The 16,789-nt window shown below is 41.5% G+C and overlaps 1 protein-coding gene across 1 annotated transcript in view; it reads left to right on the plus strand.

The window, feature by feature from the left end:
- Nucleotides 1-6,666, plus strand: part of ches1 (checkpoint suppressor 1) — a 54,944-nt gene extending 48,278 nt beyond the window's left edge. The window contains exons 5-6 of the mRNA XM_052470829.1: nt 583-691; nt 1,975-6,666. Coding sequence (XP_052326789.1) covers nt 583-691; nt 1,975-2,494 — 629 coding nt within the window. The 3' untranslated portion in view covers nt 2,495-6,666. The remainder of the gene's footprint in view (nt 1-582; nt 692-1,974) is intronic.
- The last annotated feature ends 10,123 nt before the right edge of the window (nt 6,667-16,789 follow it).

Below are 16,789 nucleotides of genomic sequence, written 5' to 3' on the forward strand. Positions count from 1 at the left end.
ATATAACGGAACAGCTGGGTAGGGGAAATGGCTCGAGTTGCGCAAAAAGGTATATAACATTGTGGATAATGTTCCGAATGACACAATTTCACGTGTACAACATTTAAAAAGACACGCATCACTATACTGGGAGCTTTGCCGTTTACAAAAGGACCTATTTGGGTGTTTTTGGAGCCTTTGCTCATGTTTTTGCAGGGCCCCCATACTACACAATGAGGATGAGGAAGGGATTTGCTATTTGGGGTAAGTTTCTCAAGAACAAGTGAAATCACAATAAAGGTGTCTGGAGCAATTTCCATCAAAAGTAGTGATAGGCTGTAAAAAAAAAAAGAAGAAAACTTCTCCTTTAACGTCACTACAATGCCTTATCATGCAGACATGATTTATTGTTTTATTTCCCTGACGTCTCCTTGAGATCTTAACAATCAGACTGCTTTATGTTGTGTTCTGTGTGTATATATGTACCGTATATATGTATATGTATTTGTGTGCATTTCTGTGTGTGTTTTATGCTGTTTTGTGGTGTGGATTTGTTAGTATGTATCTCTATGTAAGTCCTTATGTCTGTTCCTCTCTCTGTAGTTCCTCAAGGAGTGATCCAAAATGGGGCCCGCATCAGGAGCCAGGGTCTGTTTCCTGTCATCCGACCCCTACCCATATGCTCCGTGGGAAGCAGGACCACTGCGATAAGGTCAGTGAAACTGTCAATGATCACTCGGCTGGTTATGACGTAGAATTTGGATAATACACACACCTCGACACCAAACTATATTTTTCCACCATTTACATAATCGCACGTCAATTTGTTCATTGTACTCAAAACTGGAACCATCACACAAAGGTGTAGTACAGTGCCTCATGCTCCTATTGAGTTCAGACGCAGGCTTGCATCCTAAATGGCACCCTATTCTCTACATAGTGCAAGACTACCCTATGGGCCCTGGTCAAAAGTAGGGCACGATGTAGGGAAAAGGGTGCCATTTGGGAGTCATGGCCCAACCAGGTGTGTTTATACAGCCTTCACAATGGTTTATTCCTGTGAAGAGCCTTGTGATTCAGAGAAGATTTAGGAACAGGCCTGGACCTGCTCATCCATCATGGTAGCATGGGAGTATGAAGGGACACACACACACACACACACACACACACACACACACACACACACACACACACACACACACACACACACACACACACACACACACACACACACACACACACACACACACACACACACACACACACACATACACACACACACACACACACACACACACACACACACACACACACACACACACACACACACACACACACACACACACACACACACACACACACACACACACACACACACACACACACACACACACACACACACACATGCCATGTCATGAATTAAACATCCCCACAGGCAAGGCAGCAGCTCACATAAGGTATGCACTGAATATTTGATCATATAAAAGAGGGTATGTCCTTCCCATGAGAGAGTAATATGCCAACAGACTGTCCTGCTAAAAGAAAACAACGTTTGATCCAAGGGAGGGTGTGGCGTGGGCGGACAGCAGGACTATTTTGGATTTATAGGATGGCGTGGTGCTCTGATCCGCTTTTATGGTATATCAAATGTACTATTGTGACGACACAGTAACTATACAAATATGTGTTTGAAAAATGTCAACCCAAATGTGACTACTTATCAAAGGTATGAGTTTACAAATGCAGTAGCCGCGTGTCTGATGATACTATGGTGCAGCCAAAAGCCTGGCGCACAGGGCTAGACATGCACTACAGTCTGTAGAAACAGTAGACAAGTGTGATGTATGTCAACAGTGACTGTAGCCTGTCCCTTTTGTGAACTGTAAAAGTAGTGCACTGTATAAGGAACAGGGTGCCAATTGGGACGCGTACTAAATGTAGTCTGTTCACATTAAGACTAACTGTAGCCTTCTGATCTCCTGTGTGTCTCTCCAGGTCAGCTCTGGGGGATTACCTGACCCAAGGCAACATCGGCCACCCCTGTGACTCTCCCTCCCCCCCTCCCAGCGACGACCTCCAGGAGGACCACAACTACAGCACCGCCAAATCCCCCAGCATGCCCTGCTCTTCCCAGGGGCCCTCCACGTTAGACGATGACGATGACATCATCGCGGTGGAGGTCGGCGTCCACCGAGAGGTCAAATCGGAACCTCAAGAAGTCCCGCTGGACTCTGCCTCTGTCTCCTTCCTCTCCCAGCATGCCCGGCGACGGGGCCTGCCCTGGACGAAAAACCGCCTACGGGCCCTGGGCGACACGCTGCCGCTGAAAAAGCGCCGTTCAGCAGCAGCAGCGGTGGAGAAGCCACCGTCGGAGAGCGATGACGAGGAGATGAAGGAGGCGGCGGGGTCGTTGCTTCACTTGGCGGGCGTCAGGGCGTGTCTCAACAACATCACTAACCGCGCCGCCAAGGCTGCTCAGAAGGAGAAAGAGCAGAAAGAGGCCCTAAGGAACTAACTAAGGCCTACACATCTGGTCTACACACCAACCACCAAGACCTAGAAACTAATAGCTAAGACACACTGCAAAGACCAACGTTGAAAAGCAGCGGGTGGCCGCAGAGTGTTGCAGGGTGTGTTAGCCAACACTTGCTGGGTGTGGACGAACGGTGGAGATTCAACATGTAGAATGGTCGGGAATGAACAGAAAACGATAGCAGATATTCTGGTCAGAGGCGATAGGCTGGCCACCCGCTGCTTTTAACAGTTGGTTCTCACGGTGTATTTTGTCTCTAATACCTGATTCCCACTATAGGGCCGACCCTAACTGTAGCCTATACTGTGCTGGCTCGGATATATTCTTTTCAGATTTTGCTTTCCAGCATGGTTCCAGCAGCAATTATGGTGGATGCGTAACCAGGCCAGCCCAGTACAGCTCGGTTTGGCAGTAGTGTGAAAAGGATATATGGCCAGGCCTGAGCGCAGAGAGACCTACAGTAGGACTACACACCAGGTCTACACACCGACCAACCAACCACCAACAGGCCAAGAGATAACGTTATTAAGCATTAGTCTCAATAGACACTACTCCATCTCTCTCTCTCTCTCTTTAACCTTTAACCTCTATCTCTCCTCCAGGGGCATTAGGAGAATCCTACTTATTTATGGCAATATCAAAAATCTGTTTTTACTAAACGTTTCCTGTGTGTTTCAACACTAACTCTGAGGGGTAATTGATTCTCACGTGTCTCTGTTGATGTTTTTATGTTGTGTAAAGGGGATGCAAGCCATAGAAAAACACGTTTTTTTTTTGTCACTAATTAGGGAAATACATGCGGGGAAAAAATAGAACCATTGAGGAGAATAGCTGAGCGTTTTGTGTCATCTGTAACTTGTCAGAAGTGTATCTGTGAATTTGTAGCAATCTTCCAGTAATGTAAGCCAGGAAGTTGAGCCAATGATACTAACAGATTGAAAACTGTTCAAACTTGCTGCTCACACACACGTCATCCTACGCCTATGAGCACGACATGTAAGCCTGTGCCAAAGACGAGCGACCGGGTTGCTTCAATGTAGCCAATCTGACAGCTTACAAAGACAAACATAAAAGGCATAGCAACATCAGAAGACCTGTAGAGAAGAGATAGGAGAACACCGTAAATGTCTCAATAATTGTCAAATCCATTCTTAAAGAATCATGCTCTTATTTCCATTCATTACGGTGATTTCTATCACCAATAGTAAAAGCATCATTGAGAATGGGCATGATTCCATTAAGATCACTCCTTAGTATTTAAGCATAGTTAGAACTATACTGTTAATCTACTGTTCAGTTTTTGGTGCCATGGTGATGACTTAGTGCTGGGTCAGAGGCAATATACTGTATCTCATCTATCTTGTTCTTGTTTCTCAGCTGCGTTTGAAATGTCCTCCTATTCCCTTTTTAGTGCACTATTTTTGACCAGAACCTCATGGATCTGGCCAAAAGAAGTGTGCCATGGGTTGATGGGCTCTGGACAAAAGGAGAGCACTATATTGGGAATAGGGTGCAATTTCAGACATACAGTAGCCTAGACGTCCCTGAAACTCTTCCAGTATTCCTCTTCCACAAACGTGAACGCCGGTTTAAATATAACCCTACGACACCTGCCTATCATTTTTACAGACTCAGAAAACTATATACATAAACTGTGGATTCGTTGTTGTTTCTTGCAATTCTGTTTGTATTGCTTCCCCTTCTTCCTCTACCCTCATAAAAGTATAAGCAATTTGTCCAGTCTGGACAACTCTGTAAAAAGGTTAGAAAATATTTTATTTTTCCTTTCTTAATTGAAGCAATTTGACCTGCAGGACTTTCTCAGTTATATTGCATGGGTGCTTGTAAATAAGATGCAAAAGTAAATCTTTTTTTATTCAAAGATCATGTAAGATAAACAATGTATTTAGCATGAAGCATGACTTATTTTCATATAAACTTAGATCCTAGAAGAGAAAACAAAGGTTTTGCCACCAATTCTTATACACTCAATTTTATTTAATTTTATTTTGATTTTTAAAAAAATGTATTGATATTGTATTTCTTCAGATGAGCGGGCTTTTAATGACATATCTTCTTCAGGGAGACATTTTATGGGGAAATCACTCTGCAATTATGAGGCCCGGCTACTCTGGGCTTTAAGTACAACAGACCTGGGTTCAAAAACTATTTGAAATTATTTCAAATAATTGAATATGTGCTTAATTGAGCTTGCCTGTTGCAATGCAACCAATAGTAAAGTCCCAAAAGTGCAAACCCCGCCCACCTGGCACCCCAGCCAGGCTAAAGCAAACTGTAAAAATGATTTGAAAGGTTTCAAGTAGTATTTGAACCCAGTCTGTTAGCTCTACGGCTAGATGGATCAACTGAAAAGCCTCTACTATGGCCTTCAGTCTTCTTCTGCCTCTTAAACAATAAATGTGTCAGTGTTCTAGTGTTGTTCAGAATATATCAATAGTGTGTGAGTGTGTGTGTGTCCAACAACCATACACCCTTTAACATTGTGCCTGCCCTCCAGACATAATTGTATTCCGATGTCTTTAGCTGACATGTTTTCATATTGAACAGCACATATTTCTTTATTTCTGAAAGTGTTTTCTCTCATTTTGTTCTGTAAATGTGTTACCATTGGGTCCTAGTTTTCTCCTCCCTGGCAGACACTTCCCTGTAAATGGACGGAGCATTATGGACCTGTTTGACATGGAATTTAGAATTTGTCAGAATGTTCCACCGTTTTAACTGGCTCCAACTAGCACAGCCAAACCTTTTGTTGAAAGTTACCCTACCATGAACTGACTGAGGATGTATGTAAACAGAGTGGAGTTACTGTACATGATGAACACGTTTCTGTACAAACAGCAGAGGTAATTAGGGGTTAGAAAAAGGTGGTGTGCAGACAGTAGGGAGAGGCAGAGTCAGAGAGAGCCAGTCTCTGGTTTGGGTTTATGGGAAAGACTGAGAGTGACTGACAGCTAGACTGGGAGTTAGACAAGCAAATGACAGCAGAGTTCCATTGTCATAGTATTCTATCAACTTTGATACGGAACACGGGCTATTCTATTCAATTCAATGTGTTTCTTCTATCAATGTTGACATGAAATAGACTCACTCCCCCCGTATACCTCACTGCCATCTCCACTTCCTCTCTTGACACTAGAGAAGTGTTATTGTGTTACAGGTCAAGCCCTCTGTGTTATTTGCAGTAGGAAGTCAGTGAACTGGTGACTAATAGTAGAGTCTGCCATGGCAAGTCAAGGAGAATGTGTTGCTTAAGTAACCACCATCTCCTCCAGTGACTCACATGGTGACTGTGTCCCAAATGGCACTACTTTTGACCAGAGCTAATAGGGCTCTGTTCAAAAGTTGTGCACTATATAGGGAATAGGATGCCGTTTCGGACACTTCCAGTGACATGCAGGGAAGGAAGGAAGGTGAAGTTAGGACCATATAAGGGTCTGCTTGACAAATAGGACGATCCCGGGAAATAGGACTGAGTAATTTAATGCAAAGGGAAGGAAAAGAAGAAACTCTATCACTGCCTGAAAAGCCCTCGAATGAGAAACAAATGTGCTTATTTTATTTGAACTAAAACCTGCCAAACTAAACCGTGCTCAAAGTGTGCATCCCAAATGGCAACTCATTCCCTATATAGTGCACTTTTCTTTCAAAAGTAGTGCATTACAAAGAGAATAGGCTGCCATTTGGGAGTTGCCCAAGGCAAGCCTGCCAGCCAGTCCGCCATTTTGTTTTCTATTAACGTTTTTTTTGTTGTGTTTGTTTACTCTGACAAGACGTTACAATACTGCCACGTTAATGACTATTTGAGAAGGGTCAGAAAGCCATAGAAGAGAGATGTCAAACGCAAACAACTATGTTGCTCTATGAGAAGAATCGATGTAATGCAGAGTGCACCCAGCGTGGTTGGTTTTCCAATGAATGTTTGATTATTTCCTTGTTGTGCAATTACATTTCCAAAGAACGATTTCAAACGATTTCAGCGATTTCATTCATGTAAATATCACGTTGTCCAATACCGTGGCAAAAAAAAAAGTAGAAATGTTGTTTTTTTCTTTTCAATTTTTCTGAAACCTTCAATAATGTTTATGTGGTGTATTGTCTTCCAGTTGCAATGATTAAAGTTGACCTGAACTCAACTCCTGTGCTTGAAAGAGACCATGTCATAATTACATTCAATTGAATTGAATTGGGTAAAAAACATTACCACGTTGTATTCCCAGAGGACAGCGCTTAAAAAGTAGTAGTTAAAGCACTTGGCCCTCGATAGTAAAAACAAGTCAAATATCTAATGGTTAGGAGACGAGACAAAGATTACAAAACAACAACATTACATTCATATTAGTGAAGAAAACTGTCACCATCATCCATTGCACCTCATCCCTAATCTTAAAAATATAACCAAACCAACAGTAGCAATAAGAATGTAATATCCATGTTATTCACATCAACTCAAATCAGCCCACACAGACCAACTAAAAACTAAACATATTCTCTGTTACAGAAGTGCGTCAGAAAAGCAAGCAAATGCTTCAAAGCTCGGTTGAACCCTTCACATAAGTAAATTGCTCATTAGGTTATTGAGACCAGTGCCTGTGATTGGCTCTGAAGACCGGCCCCTGTTATTGAGCTCATATGTTCACATTAACAAGGCTCAGAACATAGCAAGACTTTTTTCAACCTGTTACTTAACTATTCATTCACTTCCTGTAATCATAAAAGTCCAATACTTTTGATGAAGTGTCAGTTGATTAAGGGCTATAGCTCCTTCTTGTCACTCAGTCAATCTGATGGTTGCCATGATGGAGCCATGTGGCAGAGGGAAGGAAGGCCATTCATAATTAAAGCCAAAGACTACAGGCTTTAATCACCAGCCACCGCCTCCCCACGCAGCACAGCGCAGCACAGCACAGCGCGCCACATATCCCTCCACCATGCGCTACAACTGCATGGAGCCAGTCTCTGTTGCTATGCAACTGCAGCAAAGAAAGTGCAAGTATATTTCTGTACATCTTTAAGGGGCATCTTTCCACTGACCCAGTTGCCTGAGGCAAAACAAAAAGTGTCTAAACACGCCATTATGTCTGTCTGCTATGTCTGAGTTCTTTTGGAAGTTGTCCGTCACCTCTTTCACAAGGGCCGTTTTTTGAAATGTCAGTAGTTCATCTTCAAGACTTTGCCTGTGTAACGTGACGTGTATGAGCAGGAAATATTAAAAGTAATATCCACAAATGTGAGGACTCTTTTACCCGCCAAAACGGATGAAATAAATGAAGACGTGGTATTCGGGGGCCAGTCTTGTAGGAGAGGAGAATATGTGTGCAGTGTGAGGTGGGGTGAGTCAGACACAGAAGGTTCAATTCAAATCAAACTGTACTGTCACATCCGCTGATTACAACAGGTGTAGACTTTATATTGAAATGCTGACTTATGAGCCTTTAACCAACAACGCAGAGTTAAAAAGTAAGTCCAAAAAAAGATATATAAGATAGTAACACGATAAATAACATTAACGAGGCTTATATAAAAGAGCACCGGTAACGAGTCAATGTGCAGGTGTACAAGGTAGTCGAGGTAATTACAGTATGTACATGTAGGTAGGGGTAAAAGTGACTAGGCAATCAGGATAGATCATAAAACAGAATAGCAGTAGCGTATGTGTGAAAGTCAAATCAAATCAAAATGTATTTGTCACATGCGCCAAATACAACAGGTGTAGTAGACCTTACGGTGAAAAGATTACTTACAAGCCCTTAACCAACAATGCGGTTTTAAGAAAAATGCAAATAGTAGCTATTCAGGAGTCTTATGGCTTGAGGGTAGAAGCTGTTGAAAAGCCTTTTGGACCTAGACTTGGTTCTCCGGTACCGCTTGCCGTGCGGTAGCAGAGAGAACAGTCTATGGCTTGGGAATGAAGGTGTGTGTATGTTTGTGTGTTTGTGGCGTCAATACGCATGTGTGGTCTGTGAGCCTATGTAATGTAATGTGTGTGTGTGTGTGTGTGTGTGTGTGTGTGTGTGTGTGTGTGTGTGTGTGTGTGTGTGTGTGTGTGTGTGTGTGTGTGTGTGTGTGTGTGTGTGTGTGTGTGTGTGTGTGTGTGTGTGTGTGTGTGTGTGTGTGTGTGTGTTGGAGTGTCAGTGTAAGTAGTTGTGAGTGTGTGGGTATCGTCCAATGAGTGTGCATAGAGGCAGTGTAAGTGAGTAAGTGCAACAAAGGATCAATACAAACACTAATAGTCCGGGTGGCCTTTTGAACAATTGTTCAGCAGTCTTATGCTTTGGGGGTAGAAGCTGTTCAGGTGCCTTTTGGTCCCAGACTTGGCGCACCGGTAATGCTTGCCGTGCCTTTCCAGAGTGAACAGTCTATGGCTTGGGTGGCTGAGGTCTTTGACAATTTTCCGGCCTTCTGACACCGCCTGGTATAGAGGTCCTGGGTGGCAGGGAGCTCGGCCCAAGTGATTTACTGGGCTGTCCGCACCACCCTCTGAAGGACAGGCTCATGGTAATGGCTGGAACAGAATTGGTGGAATGGTATAAAATATGATGCATTCCAAATGCTCCGTTCCAGCCATTATTATGAGTCGTCCTCTCCAGGCAGCCTCCTGTGGAGTCAGGGTGCAGTATAAGTAATATAACTGCATTATGCTGCAAAAACTGCACCCAGAACAACGCATCGTTTTCACTGCGTCCAAAATACCACCGTTGACTGCAGTTACTGCACTTTTACCACCGTTGACTGCAGTTACTGCACTTTTACCACCGTTGACTGCAGTTACTGCACTTTTACCACCGAGGACTGCAGTTACTGCACTTTTACCACCGTTGACTGCAGTTACTGCACTTTTACCACCGTTGACTGCAGTTACTGCACTTTTACCACCGTTGACTGCAGTTACTGCACTTTTACCACCGTTGACTGCAGTTACTGCACTTTTACCACCGTTGACTGCAGTTACTGCACTTTTAACACCGTTGACTGCAGTTACTGCACTTTTAACACCGTTGACTGCAGTTACTGCACTTTTACCACCGTTGACTGCAGTTACTGCACTTTTACCACCGTTGACTGCAGTTACTGCACTTTTACCACCGTTGACTGCAGTTACTGCACTTTTACCACCGTTGACTGCAGTTACTGCACTTTTACCACCGTTGACTGCAGTTACTGCACTTTTAACACCGTTGACTGCAGTTACTGCACTTTTACCACCGTTTATTGCCGTTTCTTTTTTTGTTCAGAGTTCTGCTCTTCATGGTCCAGATCATCCAGATTTACTAAATGTCAATTGAGACAGGTTTCCATGGAGACTGTAGAAAGTAGAGTTAAGGCTCTTTGTTAGCCTGCATTCATTCCATGGCGTTATGCTTTTGGAGAATTTCCCCCCCACAAGAAGAGCAGGGGTTATTGTTATATGCCAGGGGTGGGAAAACTACGCCACGCAAGCCGGATCCGGCCTGCAAACCCCTTCAATCTGGCCCGTGGGAGGTTTGGACCAGCCTGAGGCAGTTTTTTGGGGGGAAATTATTATTTGGGGTTAATTAAACACTCCAGGTCAATCCTGAACGTCTACATAAAAAGTATGTAGAAAAAAATTATGTAGAAATGATAAAGGACCTATATATTTTAACTTCCTTATCTGGCCTGCAAATAGATTTGTGCCGCCCTCCATTAAATTTCAAAATCCTGATGTGGCCCTTTACACAAAACATTTGTCCAACCCTGTTATAGGCTGTACGAAACAATGGACAAATCTTTCCTGAAGTGGACATAAATTTGCCATTTTGACTTAAATTGCACATCTTTTATGATAAAGTATCTTCTCATATTGCTTAAATTGATTGGGATGTGGGTCATTATAGGGATTGGAAACTGATCCTCTGTTTTTTGTTGTGGTGTGTGATCACTCTCTAGTGGTGTAATGGAGTTACTACATCCAATGGCTCCTGAATCTGTCATTCGACTCCACTTGGGCAGAGACGAAGAGGCAAAGCGATAAGCCAACTGGCTGACGATACTACACGGTAGTCAGATTCCGGTATCGATCAATTTGATATAATAATTTTCCTTAGCATCTGATCTGTTTCTTAACATGAATAAATGCCAACTCATGGCTGTCAAAGATTGTGTGACACCCTCATATTCAGTGGCGACCAGTCTTTCAGGGCAAGTGTGGCTCGTTTAGCAAAAAAAAAATGGCATTAATATGTATCACATATCAGTTTGCAAACAATGTAAAAAAATAAATAATAATAATTGAGTTAATAAAGCCGGAAACAAACATGGTCTCTTTTTTGCTTTCTTGAGTAAGGCAGCTCCAAAATGCAGGTGTTTCAGCCTAGTTCAGTGCTTTCTGTGGTGGTGGGGCAGCCAGCGGAAAATACAGAGCTTAGGGGTTGGTCATGTTCTTTAGTTGCGTCATGATTGGCTCAGTGTTCTGTCACTCATGGGGTCACTGCAAAATCTACGGAAGGGCTCAAAAATTCAAGCCGCTTGAGTGCTGCTATGGATTTACATTAGAAGTGCCCATCCAAGAAGACTCAAGATCTTTGGCCACAGATAAAATTATGTAAAATCACGTTATATCTACTGTAGCTTTGATTGGACTGTCATATCATACTTTCAAAATCTTAGCTAGCAATATAGACAAGGAGTCGTCATGAATCAAGTCGACAATCTACTGGCAAATACTTTTTAATCCTTGTCATATGAAGATAAATGATATATAAAACGTATCAGTGCTCATCGGCCATTGGACATAAACATTACACAAGTTGGAAATCCCCAAATTCAACAATGAGTGGTTTGGAAGGAATCAGTGGCAAACTGCAAGCATTGCAAAATAATCACTAGCCTGCTATTCAGTGGAGTGAGTTCGTGGTCCAAGTCTGGGTTTAAGGGTATTTTTTTCCAAGCTTATAAGGATAAACATTCAACACCATGGGCCAGAAAAGGTTGAATACATTTTGCCATGCTGTCAATCCAACATGACTTCTGCTGAGTTCAAGACAACTGGGAACTCTGAAGAAAACAAGCTCCGACTAAGAAAATGTGTTTTGAATGGTCATCCAACTCGGAATTCCGAGTAGTCATTAAATATTGAGATTTCACTGTCTACTTATATGCCCCCTTTATTTATCCTACGGTTTTGACTTGGTGTACAGGGAGAATACTGTAAGAACGGCCCATGTTCTGAATTTTGCCAGTGTACATTTCAAAAGTGCTGAACAAATAGTTATATTGTCTACGTCCATCCTAGCTCGCTCATTAATGTCTTAATCGAAATCACTGATTTCGCTCATCGTCCCCTGTTGCCATAGTTTGTCCTTCTCAATTGTCAGTCAAACCACATTTGTTTAAGCAAGTCAGCCATATGAGCTATGTTTTTTTTAAAGGCATTCAATTAGGCTGAATGAACTGTTGAGCTGCCAGAAAAGGCTCCGCTGATAGCCAGGTGTAGCAGTGGTAAGGATTCACTCCATGGTGCTGAAAATAAAGCTCTGCTGTTGGGACAGCTTTATGTAGGCCCTAACAGTTTGTGGATTAATGCAATTATTGTATTGTTTAGTGTTGTGTAGTGGATTTTCTGGAATACATCTAAAAAATGTTGTTGTAGTTTTTGCCACTAAGATTTACATGCTAAGATCGCCACTGCTCATACTATGGGATTCCAGTGAAAGAATAAACTTTGTTGTTGTTATTTTAGAACATATTTAGGCGTAACCATTACAAAGGATCAGAAGTCTAGAGGCTTCCTAAATTTGAACCCTGTTATAGAAAAAAAAACAGAAGAAGCTAAATCAATGTCTACAGTGGGACATTGTAAGAAGAGTCATACTAATCTCTAGACTAACATATGCTGCTTTGTCTTTATATCTTGACCTTAAAATAAAAGATGGTTCAGATGCTTTTCAACATTCTGTGGAGAAACCGTACCCATTACATTAGGAAAACTGTGGTAATGAGTATGGTGGGCTTAATTTTCAGGACTTTTTTAATAATAATAATAATAATAATTCATACAAAATATTAATGTTCTATCATTCTTCTAAGATCAATTGGATAAAACAATACCTACGAAGACCCACTTCTATGTGGAACTTATTCCTCATCATGTCTTTGTCTACTTTTGGTGGCCTTCATGTTGGTTTGCAGTTATAATATTGACAAGTTTCAGTGAGGTTTTCTTGTCATTGTCCTTAATTTAAAAGTATAATTTCTCCCCACACAGATATTATATTATTAGAATTAGGACATATTGTATAAAAATACACCTTTGTTGGTTCCAAAATAATATCCTATTGGTGATCCGACTTAATTAGGAGGAATTCTTATCACGTTACAAGATCCCTGTAACACATAATGCTTTTGCAATTGTTTTTAATACCATTCACTCAGGTGTTGATTTATTATTCAGCGAAACCTCACCCTGACTTACCTTGTGTATTGGAAAAAAAGTTTGGATGTTGCCTCACACATACCTACTTTTTTTATTTTTTTATTCATTAAGGAAGTTTTATCTTTTCATTATTCATTATCCTGCCAACCACAATATGAAGAATTGTCAAAAAGATAAACTCAAACTGTACCTTTTGTAAGGACCACCCAGAAACAGTGTTACATCTTTTTAAGCATTGTATTCATGTAAATAATCTGTTTCAAGACATCATTAGATTTATAATTGATCATATTTATGAAGATGTAGTGCTTGGATTATTTTCCTAAAATAGAAATGATTTTAAACAATTGTATGTTTTTACAGTAATTTCATTATTCTTCTGGCCAAATTTCATATTCACAAATGCAATTTTACAAACAAAACACCCATTTTTCTTACCTTACGAAAGGACATTTAACAATATTTTAAGACAATGAAATACTCTACTAACAAAAATGCTGTTAGAATAATAAATGTGTGTTTATCCCTTAAGTGCTTTGTGTTATTTTTATTTTTTTAAATGCTCAGAAAACTTTAGGGGCCAAATAAAACCAGCCGTGGGCCAAATTCATCCGCCAGGTGGGGAGCCCTGCCCTAGCCCAACTGTCTTATACATATGTGTGTTCTCATGTACCTTTTTTATTGATTTATTATTGTTAATAAAAAATTGAATAAAAAAAATAATATATATATACACATTCAGTACATTCGCAAAGTATTCAGACCCCTTGACTTTTTCCACAGTGTGTTACAGTTTTGTCCCAGCCCCAGCTAACACACCTGACTCCAATAATCACCTAATCATGATCTTCAGTTTAGAATGACATTTGATTCATCAGCTGTGTTCTAGTGATGGAGAAAAAGTGTGACACCAATCAGGCCCTCGAGGACTGGAGTTGTCCACCCCTGCGTTACAACCTTATTCTAAAATTGATTAAATAAAATAATTCCCTCATAAATCTACACACAGTACCCCATAATTACAAAGCAAAAAAACAGAAATACCTAATTTATGTAAGTATTCAGACCCATTGCTACGAGACTCGAAATTGAGCTTAGGTGCACCCTGTTTCCATTGATCATCCTAGAGATGTTTATACAACTTGATTGGAGTCCACAAGTGGTAAAATATTTTTTTATTTTATTTAACCTTTATTTAACTATGCAAGTCAGGTAAGAACCAATTCTTATTTACAATGACGAGCCAAACCCTGACGACGCTGGGCCAATTGTGTGCCGCCCTATGGGACTCCCAATCACGGCCAGTTGTGATAAAGCCTGGATTCGAACCAGGGTGTTCGTAGTGACACCTCTAGCACTGAGACGCAGTGCCTGAGACCGCTGCACCACTCGGGAGCCTGGTGGTCTCCCATGATTTGGAAAGGCACACACCTGTCTATATAAGGTACCACAGAGCAAAAACCAAGCCATCAGGTCAAAGGAATTGTCCGTAGAGCTCTGAGACAGGATTGTGTCGAGGCACAGATCTGGGGAAGGGTACCAAAACATTTCTGCAACATTAAAGTTTTCCAAGAACACAGTGGCCTCCATCATTCTTAAATGAAGAAGTTTGGAACCACCAAGACTCTTCCTATGGCTGGCCGTCCAGCCAAACTGAACAATCGGGGGATGAAGGGCCTTGCCAGGGAGGTGACCAAGAACCTGATGGTCACACTGACAGAGCTCCAGAGTTCCTCTGTGGAGATGGGAGAACCTTCCAGAAGGACAACCATTTATGCAGCACTCCACCAATCAGGCCTTTATGGCAGCGTGGCCAGATGGAAGCCACTCCTCAGTAAAAGGCACAGCCCGCTTGGAGTTTGCCAAAAGGCACCTAAAGTCATCTCAGATCATGAGTAACAAAATGTTCTGGTCTGATGAAACAAAGATTGAACTATTTGGCCTGAATGCCAAGCATCACGTCTGGTAGAAACCTGGCACCATCCCTACAGTGAAGCATGGTGGTGGCAGCATCATGCTGTGGGGTTGTTTTTCAGCAGCAGGGACTAGGAGACTAGTCAGGATCGAGGCAAAGATGAACAGAGCAAAGTACAGAGAGATCCTTAATGAAAACCTGCTCCAGAGTGCTCAGGACCTCAGACTGGGGTGCAGGTTCACCTTCCAACAGGACAATGACCCTAAGCACACAGCCAAGACAACGTAGGAGTGGCTTCGGGACAAGTCTCTGAATGTCCTTGAGTGGCCCAGCCAGGGCCTGGACATAAACCCGATCGAACATCTCTGGGGAGACCTGAAAACAGCTGTGCAGCGATGCTCCCCATCCATCCTGATAGAGCTTGAGAGGATCTGCAGAGAAGAATGGGATAAACTCCCCAAATACAGGTGTGCCAAACATGCAGCATCACACCCAAGAAGACTTGAGATTGTAAACGCTGCCAAAGATGCTTCAAAAAAGTACTGAGTAAAGGTCTGAATACTTATGTAAATGTAATATTTCCATTTCACAAAAATGTTTATAACCTATAACCTCTTTGTCATTATGGGATACTGTGTGTATATTGAAAAGGAAAAAATGATTTAATCCATTTTAGAATAAAATTGTAACGTAACAAAATGTGGAAAAAGTCAAGGGGTCTGAATACTTTCCTGAATACACTGTATATATTTTTCTTAAAAATAAAGAAGAGGCGACAGGGATAACTGTGCACAAAATCTGTCTCCTCCATCATGTGGTGTTTTTTTACTCACCAAGCAAGTAGTTTTGTACAGAGGTCAAAGACAAAAATAATGAATGATTATTTGCTACGTGTGGTTTATTTGATCTAATAGATGTTTCGTAATGCTTCTTTTCTTACAAGTGTACTGATATAAGTTGGACATATCGGAGTTGTGAATGTTGTTCCCAAGCACATCTACCCTCTCATTGGCTAGAATGGTCCCACCTGATCTTGCCTCCTCCCGACTGCCTTCCATTTTAGAAGACATGTATTTTCGTTGTTAGAGTGGCCATTTGAGTATCTGGTCACTATAATGGATAATCTGTGGACCAACGGATGAGATACAGTACTGCAGGCAGATGCAACACAGGCGGTTGTGATGGATTGAGTCGCAGCCCATGCAAAAAATCATATCTCTAGCTTAAACTGACAGATTTTGATAGGGATATTTTTTATTATGTCGATGTTATTGCGGGTGTAGTGAAATGCTTGTGTTTCTAGCTCCAACAGTGCAGTAATATCTAACAATTTCACAACAATACACACAAATCTAAAGTAAAGGAATTAAGAATATATATATATAAATATTTGGACGAGCAATGTCAGGGCGGCATAAACTAAGATACAGTAGAATAGGATAGAATACAGTATATACAGTTGAAGTCGGAAGTTTACATACACCTTAGCCAAATACATTTAAACTCACATATTCACAATTCCTGACATTTATTCCAAGTTAAAATTCCCTGTCTTAGGTCAGTTAGGATCACCACTTTATTTTCAGAATGTGAAATGTCAGAATCATATTAGAGACAATTATTTATTTCAGCTTTTATTTCTTTCATCACATTCCCAGTGGGTCAGAAGTTTACATACACTCAATTAGTATTTGGTAGCATTGCCTTTAAAATGTTTAACTTGGGTCAAATGTTTTGGGTAGCCTTCCACTAGCTCCCAACAATAGGTTGGGTGAATTTTGGCCCATTCCTCCTGACAGAGCTGGTGTAACTGAGTCAGGTTTGTAGGCCTCCTTGCTCAATTGCGGTTTTTCAGTTCTGACCTACAAATTTTCTATGGGATTGAGGTCAGGGCTTTGTGATGGCCACTCCAATACCTTGACTTTGTTGTCCTTAAGCCATTTTGCAACAA

This window comes from Oncorhynchus keta, chromosome 19 (genome assembly GCF_023373465.1).
Source record: "Oncorhynchus keta strain PuntledgeMale-10-30-2019 chromosome 19, Oket_V2, whole genome shotgun sequence".
Classification (NCBI taxonomy): Eukaryota; Metazoa; Chordata; class Actinopteri; order Salmoniformes; family Salmonidae; genus Oncorhynchus; species Oncorhynchus keta.